This window comes from Pempheris klunzingeri, chromosome 6, assembly GCF_042242105.1.
Source record: "Pempheris klunzingeri isolate RE-2024b chromosome 6, fPemKlu1.hap1, whole genome shotgun sequence".
NCBI lineage: Eukaryota > Metazoa > Chordata > Actinopteri > Acropomatiformes > Pempheridae > Pempheris > Pempheris klunzingeri.
Genome location: NC_092017.1, coordinates 4,737,516 through 4,765,298, shown reverse-complemented (window position 1 = coordinate 4,765,298; position 27,783 = coordinate 4,737,516). Strand labels below are relative to the sequence as shown.

The following is a 27,783-nucleotide window of genomic DNA, read 5'->3' as shown; positions in this document are numbered from 1 at the left end:
AAATTTTGTGATGCATAGTTTTCACAGGACAGAAAGTGTGCGAGAAATTTTGATCTACAAAGTAACTCAAGCCGTCAGATGATTGTAGTGGAATGAAGAGGACAATATTTGGCTCTGAGATATAGTGGGGTAGAAGTATAAACTTAATACTCAAGTACAAGTACCTCAGATTTATATTTAAGTAATTGTCCTTAGTTTACACTCACTCACCACCACCTTATGGGACCACCAGAGAGGATTGTTGTCCTCTTGATATGCACCCTGACAGCTCTGCAGCACGTCAGCCTGTCTGTATGCTGCCTGTTAATTACAAGTGCCACTATTGTCAGTGGTCGGGGGGGGCGCCTCTATTCACGGGGCTATTTTTTGCCATGAAGCTAAAGTACTGTACAGCTCTAGCAATGGAGACCTGAATAGCCCTGACTCATGCACCCATTGTCTTGTGACCCTCTGTGTCGAAGGCTTTGTCCCTCCCCACTCTGTACAAGCACCAATAATTTCTGGTTTTCTCTTTCTGCACAGCGTGGACTGGGTCTTCAACAAGTTTTTTTTTTCTCCTTCTTGCCTCACTGCTATTTTTAACCTGCTCAGCAGTAAATTTAGCTCTGATTGCGTAGACACAGAAGCCGGAGTCATACTACAATGGGAATTCTCCTCCCCTTAATGTAACCAGATCCTCAAAATGTGCAAAAGGCCAAATATTACTAGACTTCCCACGCAGGACTAAAGCTGATTTCAAGAGATTGCATGCCAGCAGCAGATTTAACCCAGAGCAGGTTACTATGTTATGTTGTAATTACTATTTTTGTCTCTGTGCTCAAGTAAGATGGTGGTAATTATTTTAACAGACTACCAAAAACCCAAAACATTATCTTGCTTTCGGTCCAGGAGATGCAAACAACTTTAACCCGGCCCAGTGACATGTCAGGATACAGCGCCAGAGCCTGTGGGGCAACGTGCTGAGCTTGGTGTGTGTGTGTGTGTGTGTGTGTGTGTGGGCGGGCGAGAGGCATGCACTGTTCCTCAGGACACCATGTGACTTCCTACAAGCACGCTGAACCTGTAGTACCTGGAAATTATCAAGGCAGAGCCACCCTGAGGACCGTTGGTTCTTTGTTTATTTCATTCAACTTGACAAGGCAGAATTCCATGAACTAAACACAATAAATAGAATTCATTAAATTAATAAACACATAAAAACATCAGTTAGTGGACAAGTCTAAATATTGCATTGCCCTTAAAATAATAATAATAATAATAGTTATGATAAAACGTGAAAAGTTTCCCTTTTGAGTTATCAAAGTGACAAGTTTTAAATACTATTAAATAAATGTGCTGTTAAAGAAATGCTTGAATTTGGTTGAATTTTCACAGGAGTTCTTCCAGCGAGACCTCTGACTGGTCCACTCCACTGGGGTCCACTCCTCGGAGTCTTGTCAAGTGAGACTCTCTGTCTGCTTTCACCCCAGTCGTGCACTTCTGCTCGCCACCATGTGCGCTCGTCTGCTCACATGATTCAGTTTCCTGTGAAAGCTCCTTTCTCGGCAGAGAAAGGCGCAGTCATACGTTGGAGATCCTGGAAGCCAGTCTGCTGAGTCACTCCTCCTTGGCCCACGAGTTCACCCTGACCTGGTAAATTTGTTGGAACGTTTCGCTTCCTTGTGTTCTGTTTTTTTTTTTCTCTGCCCCTCCCGTCTCTTTCTCTCTCTGGGGTGCTTTCCAAAGGAGTCCAACACAGACATTAACACAGGCCTTGTGCAGTTACTTTTCCCCCAATGCACACAATACATTAATATTCCAAGCGGTTTCATCGGTCGGGCAGGTTGACAACAGGCACCCACTGATCCAAGCAGCGACTGTCTCTGCAGAATCTGTTCACTTTGCTCAGCGCCGGGTCCTTCCACAGTGACGACTGAGGATTCTGCAGAAGAGGAGGCAAAGCAGTTACCATCTGCTCGTTTACGAAATGTGCAAACAGACATAATTGACATTGCACAACCGCTGCTAGTAACAGTGCAAGTACTGACAATGGCCTTTGTACTATCACCGACAATGGCCTCAGTGAGGGAAAACGACTCCCTTTCCAGACTGAAGGGAAGTGAGTAATACACAGCAGTGCCTCAGCAAACACACACATGAGTATGTACACTTACAGTGACTAGAACACAGTGCAGGTCCAGGGGCTCCCCTCCAGGCTTCACCCCTCCCAGTATTTCTGCCAGTCGCCTCATGTTGCTCACCCGCAGGATGTTGATGTCGTTCTCGCAGCAGAAGGCCTGGATCAAGGTGAAGTGAATCTGGAGAGCCACATCCTCCTCATCGTCTGTGGCCAGCAGACACAACACCACATTGTCTGGGTCCCTGAGGGCCGGAGAGACAGAGAGAGAGAGAGAGAGTGGTGAGCAGAGGGAGACGTTTGTCCCACCTGTCAAACTTCCACAGGTTCACTAGCTGCACAACAGAAGTGATCTCATCTGTAACTCACGCGTTCAGAGACTTTGCTGCCTCATAGACTCCAACAGTGATGCAACCCTGAGGCAACGCAGAGCTCAGGACCTCCTCTAACGCCTTAGCCACCGATTCCATCCTGAGGAAAACACATTTCACCCACTTATTGAAACATCAGCAGTAGCCTCTAACGTCCCCCTGTTACTCCCATGAGGAGGACGGGGGCTCATGATGTAACGTTGCATGTCTGCACACCCTGCAACAGTACCCAGACAGAATCAACACTGGGTGTCATAAACAGCTGTCTGACACTAAGATAATATTAAGCAGACAGGCTGCAGCGTTTGCACAACAATTCTCCCTTTCATGGAGTCTTAAAAACTGCGCCGAAAACAAGTTCCAGCCAAGGAACAATCGGAGAGAGATGTGCAGGAAAGTGCAGAGCATCACTGACCTTTCAGCAGAATTATCTCCACCGGTTTCTTCCAAAGTCATATTGCACATCCGAGCGGGTTGGTGTGGTATAAAATCCAGAGCTGACCGTCCTCGGAGGCTCTCTGCTGTGTGTGTGAGCGATCAGCCCCACGGTTCAGTAGTAGGAGCCTCTGACAGCGCCGCTCATTTACATAAAGCTGGCCCACCGCTCACGTGGACACGCAGACCCACTGGCACACCGTGTGAGAGCGACACCCCGTGGCCGCGAGGCCGCAATCACCACTGGGAGATGTAGGAGACCAAGTCCTCAGCGTTCATCCCATAATAAAACAGCCTTTTGGTCTTTTAGAGGGAATCACTGGACTGGATCTGTGTCACTGGAACAGGAAGCAGGCTGCACGTTACTAAGTCCTAGTGTCCTACAGTCCCTCCTCCCCCCTCCCTCTGAGCCTCACTGTCCTGCCCTGTGCATGTGGATATACACATGTAGGTAGATAGATAGATGGATGGATGGATGGATGGATGGATGGATGGATGGATAGATGGATAGAAATACTTTATTGATCCCGGGGGGGGATTCTGGTGTTACAGCAGCAGCATAGAAAGTTAAAGTGACCACCGCCATGAATACAAACAAATAAACAAAATGTTGTAAGTTGTAAGGTAATAAATAACTAAATAAAGGTAAATGAATACTAAATCTAATATACACTATAAAAGAGTACCAATTGTAATATGCAGAGTAAAAATGGCAAATAAAGAAGTACAAAAATGAACACTGCAGCGTAAAATAAACTATAAAAGAGAAGAATTCTAAAGAAGAAGAAGGATTATGCAGTTATGTCTCTAACCAGGTAGTTAGTGTCCAGAAGCACTAACCTATACAACTTCTGAATAGAGTGACAGTGTGACAGGTAGGAACTAAAGTGACTAAATGTATATAACACACACTTATCAGCAAAACTGTATATTATTTTGATGATATATTGATTGTATATTATAGAAAACTCACCTGTCATCACAGCCAGCAACCTCTCCTGACTCTGCCCCATATATATATGTATGTATGTATGTATGTATGTATGTATGTATGTATGTGTGTGTGTGTGTGTGTGTGTGTGTGTGTGTATATATATATATATATATCCTCCATTATCCATTCTTCTTCTTCTTCTTCTTCTTCTTCTTATTATTATTATTATTATTATCATTATGTGATGCATAATAATGCTGTAGAATTATTCCCACTAAAGAATATGTCACAACATGCTGTACAGCTTAATAATAACACAACACAAACTGTTCCAGTCAACTTAAACCGACCCAAAAGAACATCATGTAAAGTTCCACAGCAGTATGAAGCCCGTGTAGCTGTGAGGCTCCCCCCCCCCCATAGAGATTATTATTTCGATCATCCGTGTGAATGTTATGAACATCTGCACTTTTCCTCACAATGTGTGCTGGCAGGCCTACGTGGGCAGCTTCACATCCACACCGTCAAAGACACAAAGTGTAAGGAGGAAAGTGTGAAACATGAAGAAGCTGTCAGGACTGTGATGAGACTACAGAGCACCGTGGGCTGGATCTGACGCTCCATCAGCAGTCGGAAAGTCTTGAGTGGCTCCTGGACTAATGCTGAGTTAGAGCGCCTCTGGTGGGACCTTAACACTGGCGCTCTTTTACATGAAGGAGTCTCTAACTTGTCACCGCTGACTTGGGATCAGTTTCCGCGCGTCCCCGATCCACAGAAGCGTCACACAAACTGACCGGAGAGCGGCTCGACCAGCTCTGCCTAACCGCCCGTGACTGCATCTCTCCTACCGGCAACGTGGCAAGACTCTGCCCTCCAAAGTTACACTCCCCCCCCCCCCTCACATGTGAGCTGCAGCCCGGGGACCCGCTCGGTTACGTCGGGGTGACGCAGAGGAGGCTGCAGGTTTGTTTCGTGGACGTGATTTCCTTTCCTTTTCCAGCGGTCTGCAGCTGTCAGGCTCCTCAGGGCGTCTCCTCTGTTCACTGTCAGCTCCCTGAGAACACACTGCTCAGGCTGGGACACATCACACACACACACACACACAACGGAGGTGAAGGATTCTGCACAGTTCTTGTCCTGAATGGTATCAGTTGGATGCTTCACAAGGATGCCTTCCTGTGGTTTTTCCTTCTCTCAGTGGGATCATCTGCAGTGATTTTTTTTGGCTCTGCTTCCTGTGCACTTTGTTTTATGGCTCAGGTGTTTAGTGAACTTTATCCTCTTGTGCTGACTCCTTATCAGCTCCTGCGACATGATGTGGCAGTCATGAATGCACTTTGACTGCATGTGTGAGCTGCAAACAAAACATGAACACTTGTTTTGTGTGGATTCTACTTTGCTATGAGGATTTCCTGGAGACTTCCCACCGTTCGCCTCTGGTGCTGAAGGTAGTTTGTGTGTGAGGGGGTCACCATGGACCAGAGAGGACACCGCCGGCCCGACTCAGGCCGTCACTCCCACAGAAGCAAAGACAGAGAGGACTACCACAGGCACCCTCAGCAGGACAGGGACCAGAGGCGCCCACCGCCGGACCCCAGAGAGAGGGACAGGCACTGGGCTCATTCTGGTGCTGCCTACAGGGCTCACTTCACCAGCCTTCCTGGTCCTGGCAGGCCGGAGCAGCACTCTTACAGCACACAGCAGTTACCATATGGCTATGGCCGCCCCGAACACCAAAGACCTCAGTCCAGGTGTGTACAGTGATGGGACGCTGCACGATTTGCCTTATTATATGGATTGTGCCAAAGTGACCGCAACTAAATACGAAGAAGAATAAATACTCATTTTACTGTATGTGATCATGCAGTGCAAGACAAACACAAACTTCAGAGTAGGGTGCACTGATTTGGGGACGTCATGGTGCTGCAAAAGCCTTGATTCAATACCACATTGGTTTGAGTACATGTTCTGTGCATGCTGGGATACTCACCACACATGGCGACAGTGGATAAAGGGTTAAAGGAAGAAGAAGGAGAGCTGAACACTTGCAAATAATCTTTAGATGTTAAATTCTAGATCAGCGTTTCAGCTAATTACGGCGTCTTTGGAATGGAAGGATGAGCGGGTGAAGAAAATGAACGAATGAGTGCACTGATGAAACTTTCTTTTCTTTCCAGGCATGGGTACGACTATCCAGCCCACAGCCACTGGGACTACAGAGACAGCTACAGTTACTATGAGCACGACTACTATAGAGGACAGCACGGACGACAAGGTACAGTGATACAAAACAGCTCTGATAAAAGCTTTTATTAGCAGAGCGCTGCGCTCTTCGTCTGGGCTGAAAAACTAATGAGATGTCACTGTGATCATAAAGATGCTGCCCAGTGGGGCCCCCCGGACCCACGTAGGACGGACCACTACCACGACAGAACACACAGGCAGGAACATTCAGGGAGCTTCTACACTGAGGAGTACAGGTGGGCTGCCGGGTTCCTCCTCTGTGAAAGTCAATCTTTACTTATTGATAATGAATATTCATTTACTGAACCTTTATTGATTTGTAACTGAGCATCGAAAGCTGATAGGAAATAGCTTTTGTTGGTTGATGACACTGCTAAGGTGTTCTGTACTTGTACTTTATTTGTATAATACTAATACATATAGATGCTTTTTAAAATTAGATTGAAATTATAGAGGCAGGGGTGCAGTGGTGGTGTTTTAGAGTTTTATGAAGAGTTGAAAGAAGTTATAGATCTAGCCTGTCTGATCTCAACAGGCAGAGTATTCCAGCGTCTGAGGGCTTTAACTGCAGAGGTACTGTCTGCCTACATCACAAGGACATAATGTAGGAGCGACCTGCAGAGGGAGACACATGCAAACGCATTTCACATTTCAAATCCATGTGAAAAGCAGCATCAGGCACACTGCAAGTGCAAGAGGGTTTTACCCTGGATGACTGTGTTGTAGCAGCAGCAGTACCTGGATATGTACTTCTCTGAAGATGTAATATATTGTTGCTGTAATTCTTTCAGGTACGACCAAGGGAGAGACAGCTCCCAGCATTACCTCAATGACTACGAGGAGACCCCCTCTAGAGACAACGAGGAGCTCTCCTCTTACTACCTGGGGACATTAGAAAGTTCCAAAAACTCAGGCTTGTCCTCCAGCAGCTACGAACTGAGTCAGTACATTAATGGAGCTGAGCACAGCGAGCCTGTTCACACCTCAGATGCAGGTGAGTGTCCAGTTGAAAGCTGTTTTCTCTGAGGTCTACGTCGCTCAGTGTGCGCCGTGACGGGCCTTCTTCGCTTCTCCTCAGAGCATGGAGCCGTGCATCAGGCGTCAGCTCCTCTGAAGTACCCCATCCCTCACGCCGTGGTCAGCTTTGGGCCGGCTGGCCAGCTGATACGTGTCGCTCCAGGCTTGTCCACGCAGGAGAACGCCAGCCAGCTGGAAATCCACAGTCTGGAGGCAGGTCCAACACAGGCCCGTGTTGACTACATAGGTTTTATTGTGTAGACTGCTAGAGGTGATTTTTTTGTCTCTATGTCTGCACAGGTCATTCTGAGTGAGACTAAGGAACAGCAGGAGATGAGGAACTTCCCAGGACCTTTAACCAGGTATTACTTCATCACGTGTTGTGCAGACCTGACAGTGAAAATGCTCATCATTAACATCTTCACAAATTGATTGATACCATTTTCCTCACCATCGTTCTGCCAAATGTCCAAACTGAAATGATTATGTTTTTTAATGTTTTTGAAGGGAAGATTTGCACAAAGTAGATGCCATGGAGTTTGCTCACCAGAGGGCAGGCGCCTGCATGAGAGGTGACGAGCTGCATGATAAGAACTCTGCTGCCCTCCTGTGGAACCTTGTGATACTGCTCTGCAGACAGAATGGAGTAAGTGCATCCTGTCATCATATGAAACAGCACCCATTTGGCTTCACACCAAAGTAAAAGGTTTTTTCTGATATAAGTATCACTAAATTTCCATCGTTTCAGCAAATAGTCGGCTCAGATATCGCAGAGTTGCTGATGCAGGGCTCCCATTCAGATGGAAGCTGGGAGTCAGAGGCTCCCACACTCATCGACTTCAGTGAGGGCGCAACTGCTGAAGCAGCCCCCTGCCAAGGAGATGATGACCTGCTCACAGGAAACTGGAGCAGCTTGAACTCTGAGACCTCCAAGAAGGCCCTGCAGAGCTACACCCAACTGCTGCTGGCTGGAAGAAAGAAGGTTTATCTTTATCTTTAACTCTTCTTAAGTAAAAGAAACAGTGTGAAAATACTCCATCACAAGTAAAAGTATTGCATTTATGCAACTTAGTAAACGACAAAGTAAAAGTATTATCAGCCAAATGTACATAAAGTATTAAAAGTACTTGTTTTTGCATAAAATCGAATTTAGCATCAATGTTTGAGCATCATGTTAGTGATGTAGGTGCTCCAGCTGGAGCTAGTTTGAATAACTTTGTGCCCATTAAGGAAGAGGTCCAGTGGTTCCCAGGATGGGGTCCGCCCACTAGAACAGTCAGATGATAAATCTGAGGGATCATGAGGTTATTCATGGGAGAGGAAAGAAGAAAAATCAAACACCTTCCACACAAATGTTTATTCATTTTTTGGACTGTTTTTACAGTGCAGTACTTAACCCTCCAGAGTCTTGGGGTAAAATGGCCGTTTTTTACTACTTTTCATTTTACCTTTGTGTTTCCCATTAAAACTGTTTAGCTCGCTTTCTTTGTGTTTGTGTCTTTGACGCCGACGGGCGGTCTGAGACTCTGAAGAGTTAAGTAGGTGTACTTAGTTACTTTGCACCAGTGGTAACCTCAGTATTACCCCAAAGGTCAGAGCATGAATCACTCACTCTCCAGAGCAGGATATAAATAGGGTCTACTCAGATAGAAATCCCCATACGATTAAATTGTTTTTATTATTTGTAGGGATTCACCCATTAATTGAGTAAACCTCTGCGTTATATCCTCTCACTGTACTATTTGCCAATGGTTGTCGGACTGTTCTGGGATCTGTGTGTTTGTCCTCTCACAATTCCACATGTGGTCTCCAGGAGGCCTTGGAGTCGGCTATGAGCAGCGGCCTGTGGGGACATGCTCTCTTTCTGGCCAGCAAGATGGACAACAGGTCCTATACCACTGTGCTGAACAGGTGAGAAAAGCAAAGTCATCTGAGACATGACAGCTGCAAGAAATCAGCGTATAACTCTGCACACGGGCGGTAATTTGTGAAGAAACGCTCCCTCTGACTAAACTTAGATTCTTCTGGTCGTCAGGGCTTTAAACTTGTGTTACAGCTCTGAGGAAATGAGGCCAGTACTCCTGTCACTTCTATTTGAGCTACTTTTACAGGAATGAATCTTTAAACACAGTATCCGGTTCTCCTCGATACATCCATGGTTGTAGCCGGTGGTATGGCCGTACGGATGGCAATGTCAGTCTGTCAGTTGGTCAGTCGATCCATCCTGTTGGTCCAGACTGAATCCTGCTGCCTTTGGTCATGCCCTGACTTTTCCTTCAGTACCATCACGCTGCCACTTCTAGCATTTGGCTATTGTCGGAACTAAGGGAAGAGGAAAAGTCTCGTGGCTTCTCCACAGCCTTGTGTCCACGAATAATGCCCTTTTTTTTTTTTTTTTTTTTTACAATTTGTGGGTGGTAATTAAATTAAATCTCTTGGCTTGGAATGGATTTTTAGAATATCTTTCATATCTTTGCATGAGGTAATAGATATGCTGTTTGTTTATCTGTGCTATGTCTAACATGTATTCATATGGCAATAATGGTTCATTACATTACATAACAGACCATTAGCACTTTACTGGAGCGTGTCAATAGTCTGTCTTGACTTACAACAAGCTCAGTTAAAGCCTTTTTAAATTTGCACCAGTGCTTTTTCAGCAGGAGAACTGTGCTGGCTGAGGGCTCTGTCTTTATTAAGGACATATTTTCTACAGACTATTTTGGCTACAGCAGTATGTCCCGCAGCAGCATATGTCACCGCGGCACCAGAGGAATGTCTGGGGGAGGGTTGACATATAGCCAAGCTGATTTTGATCTGGGATTGACAAGAGAGGTCAATCTGAGCTATCAGCATGACGTGTCACTTCTGTACAGAGGAGCAGCGGCGGTGCTCTTTGACTGCTAAGGCCTCTGTTTTAGTTCAGTAGCTCTGCTGCTGGCAGGTGATGAAGTCTCCTGCAATGACAAAAACTGCTCTTTTGGCAGGTTTACTGGCCACCTAACAGCCAGTGATCCCCTCCAGACTCTCTTTCAGCTGCTGTCTGGGAGAATCCCTGCTGTTGCCATGGTAACGCATACATAATATCAACTCCCCATGCATCCCAAACGTCACCATTTCTATTATTTAAAGTCTTTTCAGCCAATAAGAGCTTTGATAATGATGTTCCGTCTCCAGTGCTGTGGAAATGAAAAATGGGGCGACTGGAGGCCTCACCTGGCTGTGGTGCTCTCCAATGAGACAGGAGATCCCGCCGTCCAGCAGAAGGCCATAGTCACCATGGGAGACACACTCGGTATGGACCCACTGACGGACAGTTTTCAGTCTTGTTCCTACATGGATATCCAAGCTGACTGTGGTGTATTGCTGTTCCCCACGCAGCCTCCAAAGGCCTCTTACATGCCGCTCATGTGTGCTACCTGACGGCCAGTGTTCCCTTCGGAGTGTTCACTCAGAAGGCAGACAGACTGGTGCTTCTGGGCAGCAGCCACAGGTGAGCTGTGCTCCGTCATGCCATTCGTTGCCATTCCGTGAAGTCCTAACGTTGATGGAGATGCAGAATTGAAAGCAGCAACACATTTCTGTAATTACTAGTAGAATTCTAAGAGTTTACCACTGGTGAACGTGAGCGGTAAATGTCTTTCAGTGCTCCTCATTTTAATCTATAATCTTTTGTTTTTACTGTGGCGCGTTCGCTCACATTGTCTCTGTTTCTGCTGTATCCTCTGCTCTCCTTCAGACAGTCCTTTGAATACTTTGCCACAAACTCTGCCATCCGCTGCACTGAGTTGTATGAGTACTGCCAGACACTTGGAGGCAAAAGCTTTTCGCTACCATCCTTTCAGGTACAGCAGCTCCTCTTTACACCAAGCTATTCTATAAATGATACAATTCCCACATGCAGTCTTACCTAAATCAATGTGATGAAGAGGCATGTGATGCTGAATATTGCTGCGTTGCCGTCAGGTGTATAAGTTCCTGTATGCCAGTCGACTGCTGGACTGTGGGCTTGCATCTCAGGCCTTTCATTACTGTGAGGTGGTGGGACAGGCGATCCTCAGACAGAGGGAGCCTTTCTTGGTGCTGACTGGAGAGGTTATTAAGGTAGTGACACACTCCTGCTCTGATGCATGTGTATCAGTGGTGTTCTGCACAGATGCACCGTATCTATTGTATTCTTCCCCCTGCAGCTGTCAGACAGGCTGAGACACTCTGAGGGTCAGTTCAGTGAATCAGGGGTGAGCGGAGTCGAGCACGAACCCAACTGGCTGAGACACCTCCGTGCAAGGCACCACAGTTTACAGGTGAGTCCAGAGCAGCTTCTCAGGTCAGTTTCCTGCTCAAACAAGTTTTGAGGAAAGAGAATGTCCACTATAGTGTGTGGTCTAGTTTACTTGGAAAACTGCTGGATAAGCGCTCACATTTTTGCTTGTGTCTCCAAACTTGTCTGTCCATAAATGGTCTCCACAGAGCCCAGTAAGTAGTCATTTGTACGTTCAATTTTTGAATACAAAATTGCACAGGATTGCTGCCTCCAGATGCTACATGTGTGTGCTACGCTGGCTGCAGGTTCACACTTATTATTCCAATCCAAGCACTGTCCCACATTCCAAATAAGCAATAGTGGAACTTGCATTGTCGTCCAGTTTCTATATGAAAATTGATTTTGCTTTCAAATGGTTTTCATCAAGTAGCAAAACCTTTTTTTTTTTTTTAAATCAACGCTAGCTGTGTGACACCAGAGATGGCAGTGTCACACATCTCAACAACTACCCACTGGATTGCCATGAAATTTTATGAAGATGTTCATGGTTCCTCAATGACTTCTCCTTATGACTGGTGATCCCCTGATCTTTCCTGTTGCACCAATGTGAGGGTGGCATTTGTCGTTTTGAGTGAGATATCTCAGCTATTCTGCGTACACTGCTGTGCCTAAATACAGCCATACAACAGTACAAAAGCATATTAGGGGAAGGCATTGTTGGAAAAATGAGAGGAGGACATTTCTTTTTAATTTTGCATTTCAAACATGTGAAGAATTAAGTCAGAACTTCCGTATTTGTGCTAGGCATAAGAAATCCATTGGAGGAGGATTTTGTTTTTGCATTTCAAGAATAAAATCAAAATGTCGAAGCCAGTACATCGAGCATTTCAACTTTATTCTCAAAATTTTGACTTAATTCACTGCATTTTTCAGCAAAAGATCAAAATCATCACCTTTAATTTTGGCCCTAATAATCTTCTGCAACAGAAGATAGTTTGTTTGCCTTGTTTAGACGTTACATCCTGAAGTCTCAGTTTGTTGTTTTATTCAGACGGAGAGTTACGATTGTACTCAAACATACCAGCCACCTCCTGAGGGAAGTGCTTTGGCCCACGAGGATGGAGAAGTGTGCTCAGGTAATTTTAAATCCTCTCTTTACTGTTTCCCATCAGACAGCAGTGTCCTCTGCCTCCGCCTTCTTCAACATCTGCTAATGAACACTCACAAGAATACTTAAGAATGAAGTTTTCCATTTTATTCCTCCATGGAATCAGACTTGGATGACTTAAGACATGACATCCAGAGTCCGGAGCCTGAACTCCTTTATTACAGAGGCGTAGAGGATCATGAAAGCCTTGAGCATCAAGTGGAAGGAAACACTGAGGAAATGACAGCGTCGCCACGGGACGTCAGAGGAGCTCAGGACTGGTACTGAACATGCAGCAGCATGCTTTACTCTCCTCTGTCAACCATGTAGAAGAAAACTGTCGCTGCACATGTGATATCCAGTCCTAACAGACCCTGTTATGACACTGTCCTCTCCCTGTTGCTCTGTCTAGGCCACATGCCAATTATCCAATGCCAGTAATGGTGGATTATGCTCCCCCAGCACACGTAGTGGCCGCCAGCCAAGACTTCAGTTATCATAACACAGATAGTGCTGAAGTCAGAACTGCCTCGCCACATTGTCCTCCGAGTTATCTGCCATCAGCAGCAGAGGGTGAGAATCCCTAATGTTAGACAGCATTCATTCCTTTCTCTATTGAGATATGTACTATGGACTGTGGGGAGTCAGCTGGGGTGTGATATTTTGATGTCACTGCTCCTGCAGGGACTTGGTGGTCATCTGGAGCAGGCTCAGTAAGTCATGCTTGTAATATTCTATACTGATAAAGAATCAAGGAACATTAAGATGAAGATTTGTGTCTTTTTCTGGATTTGTATGATGTTCTTTGCTTAAAGTGTAAAATCTTTTTCTACTCTAAACAGTGTGTTTCAGGATTTGAACCATTTGTGGTGTATAGAGCATTGGTGGACGTCTCCTAAAAGATGTGTGTTGCTGTCTGTGCTTGCATTTGAAGATGGGGGGTCAGATGCTGGAAGTCGGCCTCAGTCAGGAGGTGCAAAGCCAGCAGAGCATTCCCCAAGATTCAAAGGCCTCTGAGCAGCAGATCCAGCCTCCTAAACAGGTGGGTGGAGCCCCCGTCACACTGACACCTGTTAAACCACGTTTGTGCTTTTTGACCCGAGTCCCACTTTCTCTGTGTTCACTGCAGAGCACCAAGGTGGGATGGTTCAGTGGTTGGTTCAAATCGAAACCCAAAGAAGTTCAAAAGGAGAGTTCAGAGCAGGGAAGCCCAGCTCAGACAGTAAGAGGAAATAAACTTTATAGTGGTCAGTTCCAATCAAGTTTTCAATTTGGTGTGGTAAGAGATTTTTGCATGTTTCATTTCTCAGGAGCCGCCACCTACGTCAGGCGTCTGTCCTCCTCCCCCGCCTGCCTTTGGCTCTCCTGGCATGTTTCCATGCCAGCCTTCCTCTGCAGGGATCAACCCCTTTTCAAGGAAAGCAGGTGAACTATGAAATGATTGATTCTTTTTTTTTTACAATACTTTTTACCACCAGAGATTTCAGCTATACAAGTTCTAAATCAGTTCCACATTCTTCTTGTGTTATGTGGGATTGCTGAGGTCACTGACCCTCCTAGAGGAGCTGTGTCCCTTTCGCTGTCATAAACACAGTTGCTGACCAGCGTGTCCAGTTTCAGATTCTGGCCAAAGACTGTCATCATATGCAGCTTGCATTAAGTCCTGAAATTTAGAACATTGGTAGTGGTTTGGATGCCACTGGTGATATCTCACCTATATTGAACTATGCAAAAGTGATTTTCTATAAATATCATATGTCTCCTACATAGGCCAGCAGCTGGGCTAGACACCGTCGAGACTACTAGCCTGTATCACAAGTAAGTTAAGTTACTTTAAGATAAATATATCTGTGCCATTTATAAGATTTTTAGAGGTTTGACATGAATTGCTTTTAAATCTTTTGCTTGTAGAATTATTGACCACTAAGGCCAAAGTGAGGACATCACACCATGAACAGTGCTTTCATGTCTACAGAGAGTGTCACCTGAGCTTGGATGAACACCAATAAGATCCATACTGCTCCTCACTTCCCACATGGCTTTTTTAAGGACGCCCTTTGAAACCCCAAGGTTGCCCAACATCATGTTGCATATTAGATACAGAAATACTCTGGGTACACCAGCATAGTAACTCATATTGCAGTGACAGATGAGCTGACAGCAGGGAAATTACCAGTGGATGTAGGACATATTTGAGGAAATGGATATCTTAATTGACCCCAATAACTATTTCTGTAGGGGAGAGAAAAAAAAGTTTGGAACTGCACTGTGACCACTTGCAGAAACTGCCCACCGAGCGTGTCGTCCCAACTCTCATAGCTCAGGTCACCCATCAATACTTATCCACGCTACATGCTGCAGGAGTATCATCTGCTTTCAAGTTAGAAGTATAAATCCGTTAATCTCAAGTGTCTATGCATTTCAACACGATTAACTGTTAATTAAAAATACAGTCGGACATAAATGAGTTCCGAACTCGACTGTAATCCAACGCTGTGGTTATTTATTAGCCTCACTAAAGACAATTTTACTCTTCCAAGCTGAGCATGCAGAACTTTACAAGGCTAGTAAATATAAGACAATGTGACAATTACGCATTCTTTTTTTAGCACCTATTAAATGGAGCAGTTCCATTTTAAATGATATATTAGACATTTACAGGAGAAAATGTGTGTTCTCGTGTTGCAATGGTGCTGAGATGGATGATACCACATGGTGGGAGAGGAGGAGGGGGGGGGGGGGGGGCAGGGTTGGGAAAGACCTCAGCCAGGTTTAAACTGTTTATGTACTGATGATATTTGCAATGCCTCATTCATAGCCCTATTACAGAAATGCTTGTGTGACGACAGAGCTAGTGTAGCCTCCTTAAAATGTATATAAAGCATACAGTAATATATACTCCAGGAATCCATTTCAGGACAACCTTTTTATTACTGTCACGTCACGTCATTTTTATGAGATTTTTTTTATTACTTCTGTCACATGGCTTTGTGCTGTATGTATTACAGTATATGCCGATGCTTTTTTGTACCACTGCACCAGCACAAGAAATGTATTAATTACCTGACAGTAATTTCTCCATATGATAAAATGTTAAACCTGTATCTGTAGTTTTTATATGGTTGTTTTTATGACATATCACTGTGGTAACAGCAAAATAAAAATCTCATATTGAGTAAAAGCATCTTGCCAAGACATTGCTGGGATTCCAAACAGGGCCTCTCATTTAATGTAGAGCAAGTGACAACAGAGCAGGTGCCGTCTCCTTTTACCATTAGTCTGCAGTTGCCAAGTGTGAGGGGGACACATTGGCTTGGAAGTAAGAGTACACAGACATTACTGCCTGCCAGTGACGTGTGAGAGGATACAAACATAAGGTGTTGATTGCTTTTTGAACACACCTCCAAATGGCAACCGAACCTACAAAGGGAAATTCTGACCGACCAACTTTTTTACTTTGTTGTTGCACAAATTTGATGTGATCTTTGATTTATAAGATAGCAAACATTCCTATTAGTAAAATAAATAAATACATGAACAAGACTGAAATTACAGTTTAATTAAAAAAATACGACCTTCATTTTCAAACATTGTTGAACATAGATAGATTCTACCTGTAAGTTTAAGTGCACTAAGAAAATAAATAAGCATACATTGCCTGCAGTTCGATATATATTTATAGATCCAAAGATTTGGGGATAATTTCCCACCCACACGAAACAGATTTTCATCTCCGCTAATTCCACAGCAGGTGTTGCTGTAGCAGCTCCAACATATACAGTTACAGCTTCAAGGCTTGCTTCTGCATCTCCATCACTTCTTGACCTTAATTGTGTTGTCTTTACCCCAAATGTATGATTGCAAACGGTACAGGAAAATCATGTGTGTCCACTGTCAACAGCTGTCAACTGATAAGTTCATGATGAAAATGACTACAGAACAAACCACAGAACCTAAACTGTAAAACCACAAACACAAGAATGAATAAAAGCACCATGAGTACAAGATAAAATAGCAGTGTCCACTTGCAACAAAGCAATAACAAGCCTCCCTGAACCATCACCCCTGGTCTGTTAATGTGGTCACTGTAAGTTATGGCTGGCTTAGGACCATGTTAAAGCACTTTTTTGCAGCTGTTGCTGTTTGGAAGGAAAAGTGCGTGTGTCTGAGAACAAGTGCTGATGTTAATATTATTTTCTATCTATTCTGCAGGCATTGATGGGTTGAGAACATGAAGCTGCCCCTCCGTCTGTCAGGACCATATAATGTACCAGCTTCTCATGGTCAATAGTGGTGACAATGAAAGCTATCATCTAGTGTATGTTTGGCTAATGTCCCTGATGCTAAACTTGGGTATTTAAATGTCTGTTTATCTATTCGTTCAGAATGAGGAAGTGATGGGCCTTTTAAAATACCATGCTTAATACCATCCTCACTTCACTTGGGTCAGTGTGTCCCACCGCGGCCATCAGATCCAGAATGACCCACGCATGCAACTACATCATTATCATCTCATCATGATAAACCGCCTGCAATTCCTAAGTGCAAACTGGCAGTGTTGTGGATATTATTAACTGCATGTATATTCCTAATGCCCTTGTATGCTCTTAAACATAACACCATCAAGCTGTCAGCTCCAGTGTCAATGCTGTGCTGGGGGCAATTTTTATCCTGCAGCATTCTAATGGGAACCCAGCACCTTGTGGAAAAGGGAGTGTGCAAATTTTGAAACTCATAAGGCACAATTAATACAAATACATACTTTAATATTAATAAACTGGTGCCCTATGACCTTGAATGAATCCAAAGTGTCTGGTACTGAATATCTGAAAAACTGACACTACTGCATTGAGATAAAAGAGATGCACAGACAGTGAACAGTACTGGCACAGTGATGGATGTTTACAGTACCTGTCTTTAAATAGAGTCACACATTCTTGTCCCTGTGGTTCAGCGTGTGCTGTGCAAGCTTTGCGGCACACTGGAAAGATCTGTCACACACCACACAGACAAAGATCCTCCCGGCACAGGCTTGCTCCTGGTGAAGTTTCAGTGTGGCCAGGTGGCTAAAGTTCTTGCTGCAGCCTGTGCAGCTGTGGGGTTTCTCTTTATTGTGGATGTACTGGTGACGGACGAGGCGGGAGGCCATGGCAAACGCCACGCCGCACTCCGCGCACTTGTGGGGCCGCGCTCCGCTGTGAATGGCCTCGTGCTCGGCCAAGTTGGAAGACTTTGTGAAGCACTTGGAGCACACGGGGCAGACGTACGGACGCACCCCCGTGTGGATCTTCTGGTGCTCTGCCATACGGCTGGCCAGAGCAAAAGTCTTCCCACAGTCGGGGCAGGAGAAAGGCCTTTCTCCCAGGTGCTTGCGCTCGTGACGCTTCAGGGAGAGCGGCTTATTGAAGGTCTTGCCACAGTGCGTGCATGGGAAGGGCTTGTCGTTGGTATGCATGTTCCTCTCATGCTTTCGCAGGTCAGAGGAGCGAATGAAATCCTTGCCGCAAGTGTCACAGACGTATGGCTTTTCGCCAGTGTGTGTGCGGATATGTTTGCGGTAATCTGAGGACCAGATATAGGTCTTAACACAGAAGGGGCAGTGATATGGTCTTTCACCAGTGTGTAGACGCTTGTGCTGCTGCAGCGTGCCCTGATGAGAGTACGCCTTGCCACATATATCACACACATGTGGCTTGAGGCCAGTATGTGTCTGCAAGTGACTCTGAAGGTTGCAGAGCTTCTTAAAAGCCCAGTGGCAGTGAGTGCACTTGAAGGGACGCTGCTCTGTGTCCACCCCACCACGTTTTTTCATCGCCACCAAAAGTCGAGGGATCTTATCGTCATCACACTTTTTAATCGATTTCTTATTTCCATTCCTCTTTTTGGTCTTATTCCCACCTCCCCCTGCAGAATACGCCTCCACGTTTAACTCTTTGAGCTTCGACGTTCTCTGTTTGACTGCAGCAACGCTTTGTGTCTTACGGCTTTTGAGGTATTCAGAGGTATTCCTTTCCTTCGTTGGTGCAGCATCTAAGAGCACGTCATTAGGGCCACATAATTTATTGTTCTCGTTGTATTTAGTGCATTGTATCAGTTCTTGGGTGCTGTGGTCTTGGTTATCATTAAGCCCCCTTTCTTCTCCTGGTGAAAGCTCAGCAAACCTCTCCACGAGAGACCAGTTTGGCGTTTGAGGGTTCAGATAAAGGACCCCACTGTCAGCGCTCTCTGAATGTGAGTTCACACCTTCACAAATACTGCCAAATGAAGAGTCAGCCTTCACGTTGCGAGCGTTGGTTGAGATCTGTCCGTCTGGGAGAGAGGGAGCGACACGGTGTCTGTCTTCACGTTTCCTTTTACTTCTCTTTTCAACAACAGGCGTCCGTGCAGAGATTTCACCACTCATGGTCTCTTGTGCTGCGGGGCATGACATCACCTGCATGAGTTTTAAGCTGTTTCAGGGATTTCCTGATGCTATGCTACCCTTTAGTCCTGAAAAGTGAAAATCACAGATCATGTTATTACCAACCTCATCTACACCTAATGGGTCTTTGGCAACAACTTCCATTTCTTTCTGATTAGAAATGATCATAATCATATTTGCTAGAACTACTGGCCTGCTTGGAACTCCCTCACTGCTGCTTTCACCACTAATCTTGCACGTATCCTTCACATAACCTTGCACCTTGCAGTCATACGACACCGGAACTCCCAAACTTCCGTAAAATGCTCCTCCACAGATTCTCCTTATATTCCATAAAAACAAAACCAAGCCGAGTCGACCTCGTGGATTTTAACTTCACAAATTAACGACATTTCCGTGAGCTACTTACTCTGCGGCTTCCCTCCGAGCAGCTCAGGGTCCAGGAGATTCCGCAGAGATATGCGAGCCTGAGCCCCGGGTCTAGTATATCACTAAGGGAGATGTGCGGCCGTTTGACGGGCGGAGTTTGGCAGCGGCCATCTCTGGGTCAGCATCTATCCTGCTAGTCAGCACAACCACGATATCCTAACAGCCTGGCTCAGCTTACCTCTCACTGAGTTATCTTACCGGCCACCCACCCCCCTGCTGCCCGCGGAGCGGCTCCCACAGTCAGTAACGGGGAGAATTCCCGTTAATTAGACGGAGCCTTTGTTAGTATCATTTCCATTGTATTCAAACTTTATGCTAACTTTTAGGTTACTCACTGTAGCCATTTAGTGAGTTTGACAACTCAAAACCGACGTTTGACGGTGTAACCACATGATGATAATAATAACACTAATATGCGACATAATATGTAAACTTTTGTTCTTCCGCCATGTTGGTGTCGCAGGTTGACGGCGGATTGATATGCTAATTAACTATCAGTTTATGAGTTCGCACGTGCGTCAATGCGCATGTCTGATTAAGCTAATTACAAACGTCAAATTAAATAGTCCGTTTAGGAAAACACCCCTGTTTGAAGGCAGCTCGCTCACAGAAGCCAGCAGCATCACACTAATCACACTAATGGCTCGCTACTGGTCACAGTAAAGGTGAGAGACCTTCTTTTAGATCTACGTGAAGTCGATGTGTAGGCTCTTGAAATGGCCTCCGGGTGTCGCTGTTTAGTTGTAGTTTTATGAGCACATGAAACGCAGGCTGGTTGAACCATCATCCCCCATCACCCTGTCATCTCCATGCGAAGTGAGTCAGAGTGAATCTTATCTCAGAGCACTTCTTATTGTGGACATGTGTGCCGCCAGCACAATGTTCTCAGTTCAACATTTGAAAAAAGAGGGAAAATGATGTGTATCAGCTCCCTCCTTCTCTCTCCATGGAAAAAGAAGGTCTTTGTTTTCAATTACCCTCTTTACAAAGGTTACCCAGTTTATGCTTAAAATTAAAAGGGGATGGCTTTAATTTGATGTGACTGGTTTTGAGAACCCCATGAACAGCTCCAGTTCTTTGACAGTAAATAAGTTGCAGTTCAGTGTTTTGTCAGTAGATGACCTCGTCTCCCTTTCCTGTTGAGGGCCTGGGAACCTTTCTAAATCCTGTTGGAGGATGGTCTTACTGGGCACACACTGGTGGTATATTTAATCTTTAGTGCCACTGCTTTTATTCTCAACAACAGGATTCTCTTCATCGGTTTCAGGAGTTCTCCCGAAATGAGAACCAGTGATTGGACGAGATGGCTCTGGTGCTGACACGGTGATCACAGGCCTGCAGGCCCGGTCCTTCTTCTCCTCTCCGCTGCAGAGACAGGCAGGGTTTGAGTTGCCTGCATGCGTTTAGTAATTCAGAGCTTCTCGTGAGACTAATGCCATAATTAAGTGGACAGTGCTTGGTCTCAGTGCTTTTTCCCAGGAGGGAACATTGAAACGGGACACTCCACAGGACGACCCCACAAAGCACGACGTTTTTTAAACTCAGATGCACTTTGTTCGTCCACACATATCAAGTTTTAGTCTCTGTGGATTTTCTCCTGTGCATAGTTCCCACACAGCAACACCTCGTACTCACTGGTAAATTTCCTAATGTAAGTTTTCAGAAATATTGAACAGCGATCCCCTGTGTTAGCTGATGGCTGGAGCTGGAGGACAGAGAGCCTATTTTAGTAATATGACCTGCTAATAATATGTGCTATCAACACAATCCAATTAAAAGCAAAATGAAGATCTGTAAGAAAACATAAAAGCTCAGTTGTGGGTTAGTGAAATTGAAAAAGACCTCTGGAACTCAGTAAAAAAAAAAAAATGAAATAATTGTTGGCCAACATTATGACTGGCAGCTCTGTTCGTTCTGATTGTATCTGTTACAGTTATATAACTGTGTCATTGTGCCTATGTATGTCGTGTACAGCACAGGTCCAACGCAGCGTTTCAACTCCATCTGAAGTCATGAACTGAAAATGTAAGAGGTTTCCAAAAGGATACATCAAGTTATCCTGCGTTATTTAAAGTGACAAACAAGTGAAAGTCGTTAGTCTCCAACTAAAAGCTGGTCAGAGGGAGTTGAAATGTTCACGACTCTGTGTTCTCTGTGTGTCAAGTGGAAGCTGTCACAACAAAGCTGTCGTGGATGGTACATAAATGTCTTTTGTGATGACGCAATAAAATGATCCCGGATGCCGAAGCTGTACTAACAACCAGTTTAAGGAGCGTCACCCAGGAAGTCCCTGCTGGGAGTAAAAAGATTGGGGTTTGTTTGTTAACGGGGTGTTTGTGTTTCTTCCAGACCTCCAGTCAGGAAAATGTCTTTCCTTCATGACTCCTTAACGAAATAAAGGAGATTGACTATCGCCTGTGACTGGAGGATACTCGTAACCTGTGAGGATCACCAACAAACACAAATGGCTTTAAAGGAGTTTGACATACTTTGCTAGAAAGTTGGACCTGAATGAATATTTCACTGATGTGTATGTAACTCACGGGCACAATACACAGAAAAAGTGCCGAGTCATTCTGGAGGAGGTTCTTGAATTTCACGGTGGCGTAGACCGCCTTAATTGAGAACATACATCTTGGAATTTTCCACAGAACTTTATGTTCTCCGGCTGTGGAAATTCTTGGATTTGCTTCAGCGCAACATTTACCAGTTGCATAAGTTGTACCCTGCAGGACCTCAACCCTCTCTTACCTCTGAATGCAGACACGGGATACTCTGCCTCTGTTGGTTTAGCTTTTAGGCCAAATGTTTGTCCTAAGTCTTCTAAAAAAAAAGGCAGTTGGACTAGTTGTACGTACAAATACTGTCACAATACTGTCACACATCCAGTTCACTAGGATTTTCATTCTTTGTCCTGCTCTTGACTTCACCACCTTGTTTTTACCAGATTTAACTGGCACCTCGAACTTAGCGAGACAGAACTTGCAGTCTGACTCTTTTGTTAATTCAGTCTGCCACTGACAGTTGAATTTGACAAGCACTTGATGGTGGCAGGATTATAGCTGACAAGCATCACTTTTAGTATCATTAAAGGCTTACAGTAAAATGCAAGAGAACATTTTACTAATCCACTTAGAGGATCTCCGAATTTGCTAACCGTGTTAATTAAATGTCAATTTCAGAGTATGTTTGTTAACCGTCCACGCTCAAACTTAAATGTACCTGCTGTTTAGTGTGTTAGTCCATGTATACAATATAGAAATACATGAACAAAACAAACACATTTTTGTGTAACCTTTTGCTTATCTCACAGACTGTCCCTTTAAAGGTAATGCATGAGAACATGATACATGATAACTGTTTCCTCCGCTTCCACTCTCTATGCTAAGCTAAGCTAACTGTGACATGTTCTGTCTTTTTTGTTTAATTTGGACCAGCTGTCTTTTATTCTAATACTCCTTCTACATCTTCCTAAATTCATGTTTAGCGCTTTAACGCTTTTGGAAAGTGCAACGCTGGATGCTGCTTTGGTAAATACTGAATAAGAGTAAATAAAACACCTCATGCTCTAAGACAAACACTCTTCCATTTGTCCCAGTTAGTTTTCTCTGAGCAGAGGATAACATGTGGCCCAATGGGTCAGGACACAAACATTAACATGGTCAAGACGTTGATTTCCACACTAACAACATATGGCCTTCTGGATTAACAAAACTCATCATATACTATAATTTCTTTCAGAAAATTTCTATGAAGAAATTCAAAAGGTAAAGCCGTGATAGTAGATTTTCCTGGAACGACTGATTGAGGTGTTTTAAGTTATTCTACTTACGTCAGGCACTCTTTAGCTTTTGCTTTTGCTAACCCTCTACTCACTTGCGTGACCTTTGTAAAATTCCATTATCTGTGTATGTGGGGGGATGGGGGTGGCGTTGCCCTCAGTGGCCCTCAAGGTCTTGGAATGGGGGGTGGTAAACTGCTGGATGAGATGTGACAGTGGGGGAGGGCAAAGCCTTATTTGTGACATGACAAAATAAAACTAAAAAAACAGGCTCAGCACTTGAAAATATTTGGAAATGTACCTAAAGAACAAAATGCACCCGAGTAGCACACGGAGAAACAGAAAGAGAGGACTTTTTGTCCCAGCTGTGTATTGGCAACCTGACACCACAGAGTTCAGCAAAACAGGATGAGAGGAAAAGTATCTAGCCTGGTCTTGTCAGCCAAATACAGAGGAGAAAAACACATGGATGTCTGACCCTTGTTTACAACTGCTCATGTTTGTAATGACTTTTAGTGCAGGTCAGCTTTCTGTGTGTGCCATTCAAGCATGGAGCAAACATACGATCGCATTCATATAGATACAACTCAAAACTCCACGGCGTGTGTACGGCAAATTTAAAAGTCATAATCGGTTTGTGTGTCAGCAATATGGCAGGTTAACCTGATTTGGGCATGAAGCATGTGGTTTCTTGTCCATTTTAAATGCGTCCCTATAAACCTGTCAGCAATCTCCTCAGGGGCTTCTCTGTGGGTCTGCAGACGTGTGTGTTGTCTATGATGACACAGCGAAATGTAGAACTGTCTATTTTTCATACTCTTTGTACAAAGTGAATTAAAACAGTGTAGTAATTGTACAGACGTGAATGAATTTGACCTAATTAAATAGAAACCCACTTGGTAGTGACTTTTTGGGTGTCCACTTGTTCAACTAGAGTTAGAATCCTGCACCGCAAAGACATGAAGTTGAAAGCGTATTAAAGGCAGGGTCCGCAATATGGGGGAAACTAGTGTAAAATGAGATTTACTTTTGTTTTAGAGAGTTGTCTTCTCAGGTTTGAGAGAATTTCGATAATTTATTTAATGGTAATGCATTTATAGATAGGGGACAACATGGTGTGATGTAGTTTTCCTGTAGTGGTTTGGCAGAGTGAAATAATATATGTGAGTGATGTATCACATCGTGTGTTGTGTTGAGTTGTCCCACGCTTGAGTCAGACATTAAACAGAAAAAGTGAACGAGTTACAAAGAAGAAGAAGAAGAAGAAGAAGTCCCCCTTACTTTTTTTTACCTGGTTGTTAATTTTAAGTTGACTCTCAGAGAAGACGGCATTACACTAGCATGAGTAACTAGATTTTGGAAGTATCCAACCAAAAATATCCCACCCCCTCCCTTCAGGCTTTCCTCCCACCGTCCCTCCCCCACAACACATAAACGCGCTGCCTAATTTTACTACCACTTCTGGAAGACGATTCAATGCAACCCAGTCTCACAGACGTTCATGAAATAGTCACAAAATGTATTCTCTGAATTCCTGCACGCGGACACAAATATCTCATCTTAATGCTGTCACCGTTCATTTTAATCTATTTCTCCTTCCATCGTGGAAAATCATGTTTTTTGTCAGTTTTTATTAGCGGAAGCAGCTCGACTGTTTCTATGGAGGCGAAGACGCTCAGTGTCGTCACTTCCTGTTAAACACCTCTCAACATAAAAACATGACAGTGTCCTTGACAGCTCAGCAATGTGGCAGATTATCACTAAAGCCATCAGGCTGAATTGTGTCCTCCTCAATTCTAAAAACAACCGAGCTTTGTTGTCCATTTTCACAGCGGAAGTGGTGTCATTACCCACGACCCATGACTCTCATCAATGTGGACAAACACATCCGCTCTGCATTACGTTACTAAACTTTTATTATTACTAACTGCATTGCAACTGCATTGACTCATAGATCATCTATATGCAGGGTTATTACTAATTTGGCTCTACTAGATATTTGATCCACAACAGTGATGAGAAGACCGGTCCATCATTCGTCCATCAGAGACAGTCTGACAAATAACCAACTCTGTTAAATGCCACAATCATATACACACGAGCAAAAACAGCCGTCACAAACGTAACGTCAGCTTTTGGTCGTTTCAACTGCTCACTGGGCTCAGAGGCTGCACTCAATGCTAATAGTTTTGCTCCGGGATGTCTGGTTTACCCACTAAACAAGATTCTGTCACGGTATAGAAATTTGAGGAGGACGGCTCTCTTGTTTTTTGGCCCAGTGGGTGTGTGCTTCGTGCTGGTAACTTATGACAGTCTTTCGATGAGCTGTGGTGTTAATTTTGGCCACACTTTCTTAGATTAGCTCACTAGCTTCAGCCTTGTGGAAGAATCCGGTCATGCAAACAGGTAGACAGGTACTGTATGTAGGTAGACAGGTACTGTATGTAGGTAGACAGGCACGTCAACTGGCCAATTATTGGACAAATTTATCACAGTTCCATGACAGCAGATTTTGTTCTTTTTTCCCCCTTTTTTCAAACTATTTAATTTAATCATTCATTTTCTCATGACAGCTGTCGGAATGTTATGAGAATTTCAACCAATATAGCAAAAGTGCTTCTAAAATAGGTTGCAGCCCCTTCCTTTAAAGAAAAAGTGTTAGTATAGTACAGTGAGAACTAGCACAGTTTATTCACTTCCTTACTGAAAGTTAGATGAGTTGTACTGAGACAACAACACAATCCACCTACCAGCACCTCTGAATCTGAGTAATAACATTAAGATAGATAGATAGACAGTCAGACAGACAGATAGATAGATGTCACTTGATTTTCTGCCCTCTCGTGCTTCTTATCACCGGGTCAGCTGTGGTGCATGTGCAGCAGGACCGCCAAATGTGATAGAACACACACACACAAGCACATGAGGAACTTCTAATGCCAGTAACCAGAATTAAACCACGTTGTGTCCTGTTATCCAGCTGGAGACAGTATTTTGGTTTCTTTATTCAATCTACTAGTCATATATGAGAGGTGAGCCTCAAGGCCCAATTCATCGTGACACTCGGGACAGTCCTCATCATACAACTGTGTTTGTTTGAAATGCTCACGACGTTAGCCACAATTTGTGGTGGTCTGATCTCCGTCCATGCTCATGGGTCCAGGGTTCTCTAACCTCTCTGTCTAACTGTGCAGGTCTGCTTTCACAGCTGCTCAAGTTTCCAACCGTCAGACTGGCCACGCTTTGACAGTTTTCACTACATGTCCCCCCAAACCCATCAGCGGGGGGTGAGGAAGCTCTAAGGCGGGGGGATGGGGGGATGGCAGTCAGACTAGCCCGTCTGCTGCTAAAAAGAGGGTCTCCAAAGCAGAGGAGACTGTATTCACGTGATGAGATTAGAGCCAATGTGGTCAAACATGATGCTTCATTTGCTGCTTGAACTCAAGATAGCTGATTAAGTTGAGGTCTGCTGATTGAATTGCAGTTCAGATGCCTCTTTATTTACAATGAGTAGTCTGAGCTGTGTGACGAAAAGGGAAAAGTGAGACTGCGTGGCATGTCTTAATATGCGATACTACACTGGATTTCCTTTTTAGACATTTTTAGAAATGGCTACAATTGCGTTTTGCAGACTATGCTCTTTGTTCTGTGCGCTATACATATTCTTGGCCTGCCTGTTATGTAACAGCCTGGTCTGGAGCCCCACCCCCGCCTCTCTTCCACACACCAGATTGCCTGAGTTAAGACTCTGGGTGCCATAGAAACGAGGCTCTGTATGTAATTTTCAGACATGAGACCTTCTCTTTGTCCTGTTTATCTGCCCAGGCTTTCTTTTATGAAATATCTGTTTATCCTCATATTGTTGCCAAAGTTTGGTGCATTCACGCCCCTCGCTATAGACAATACAAGAGGGTCAGATAACAATGGAGAAATGGAGGAGGGGCTCCACTTGCAATGCAATAGGAACTTTTCAATAGGTTGTGCAACAGTAAATATGCAGTGTAACACCTCCACATCTCATGTCTTCTTATTCTGTCTCTCCATTATGCTAGAAAAATGACAAAATATGCCACTGGCTGAATGTCTATCATTTGTGTGATATGCCTCTCATTTGCAGTACGTGCAGGGACATTTCCTGACCTTAGCTTGTGGACAGTATTGAAAGAGGTCAGTGTAACGTGATTTGGACAAAATCATTTGGCAGTAAACTCAGAGCCAAATTGAATTTAGTGTGTTCTCAGACCGCTGTCCACTACACGCACTGTGATTCCAGTTTATTTAAGGCCAGCTGTTCTACCCCATAAGGAAGAGCTGTGCTAGAACTTTGGTATCTTTATGGAAATAATCTGTAATGAGTTTTGCTGACCAGATTGAGCACCCAAGCCAAATTACAGAACTTCATTTTGGTTGCAAACCAAGCCGCCTTTCCGCCTTTTTTTTCAAGAAACTAACAGCCTGTTGTTGTCTGCATTTCACTGCAAACACCTGTGAGCATTAGATAAATTAGTCTGCTGACATGTGAAAAGAGGAATGGTGGTCAAGCTCAGACCTGCAGCTCTTCTAAGACAGACCAGAGGAAAGAGATGGAGACGGCCTTGTAACCTGGTCACCACGTTTTTATGGA

General features: G+C 44.3%; 3 protein-coding genes across 3 annotated transcripts; 1 reads left to right on the top strand and 2 right to left on the bottom strand.

Annotated features, from left to right (window-relative positions):
* Positions 1-1,096: 1,096 nt before the first annotated feature.
* gadd45ab (growth arrest and DNA-damage-inducible, alpha, b) lies at positions 1,097-3,000 on the bottom strand. The gene is made up of 4 exons (XM_070832937.1): positions 2,903-3,000; positions 2,486-2,587; positions 2,154-2,361; positions 1,097-1,921 (listed from the first exon to the last, which is right to left on the bottom strand). Exons 1-4 carry the CDS (start codon positions 2,950-2,952, stop codon positions 1,808-1,810), a joined length of 474 nt encoding a protein of 157 aa, XP_070689038.1. The 5' UTR covers positions 2,953-3,000; the 3' UTR covers positions 1,097-1,807.
* Positions 3,001-5,243: 2,243 nt separating this feature from the next.
* On the top strand, positions 5,244-15,259 carry sec16b (SEC16 homolog B, endoplasmic reticulum export factor). Its single transcript, XM_070832926.1, has 24 exons — positions 5,244-5,607; positions 6,034-6,131; positions 6,234-6,336; positions 6,892-7,094; positions 7,179-7,330; positions 7,418-7,479; positions 7,625-7,763; positions 7,866-8,099; positions 8,931-9,028; positions 10,105-10,186; positions 10,295-10,412; positions 10,499-10,610; positions 10,857-10,962; positions 11,084-11,221; positions 11,308-11,421; positions 12,433-12,517; positions 12,656-12,809; positions 12,941-13,101; positions 13,213-13,241; positions 13,463-13,570; positions 13,658-13,750; positions 13,839-13,953; positions 14,299-14,346; positions 14,440-15,259. Exons 1-23 carry the CDS (start codon positions 5,330-5,332, stop codon positions 14,313-14,315), a joined length of 2,799 nt encoding a protein of 932 aa, XP_070689027.1. The 5' UTR covers positions 5,244-5,329; the 3' UTR covers positions 14,316-14,346; positions 14,440-15,259.
* Positions 15,260-16,072: 813 nt separating this feature from the next.
* On the bottom strand, positions 16,073-18,948 carry znf648 (zinc finger protein 648). Its single transcript, XM_070832930.1, has one exon. The coding sequence runs from the start codon at positions 18,929-18,931 to the stop codon at positions 17,456-17,458; it is 1,476 nt and encodes a 491-aa protein (XP_070689031.1). The 5' UTR covers positions 18,932-18,948; the 3' UTR covers positions 16,073-17,455.
* Between the last annotated feature and the right edge of the window lie 8,835 nt (positions 18,949-27,783).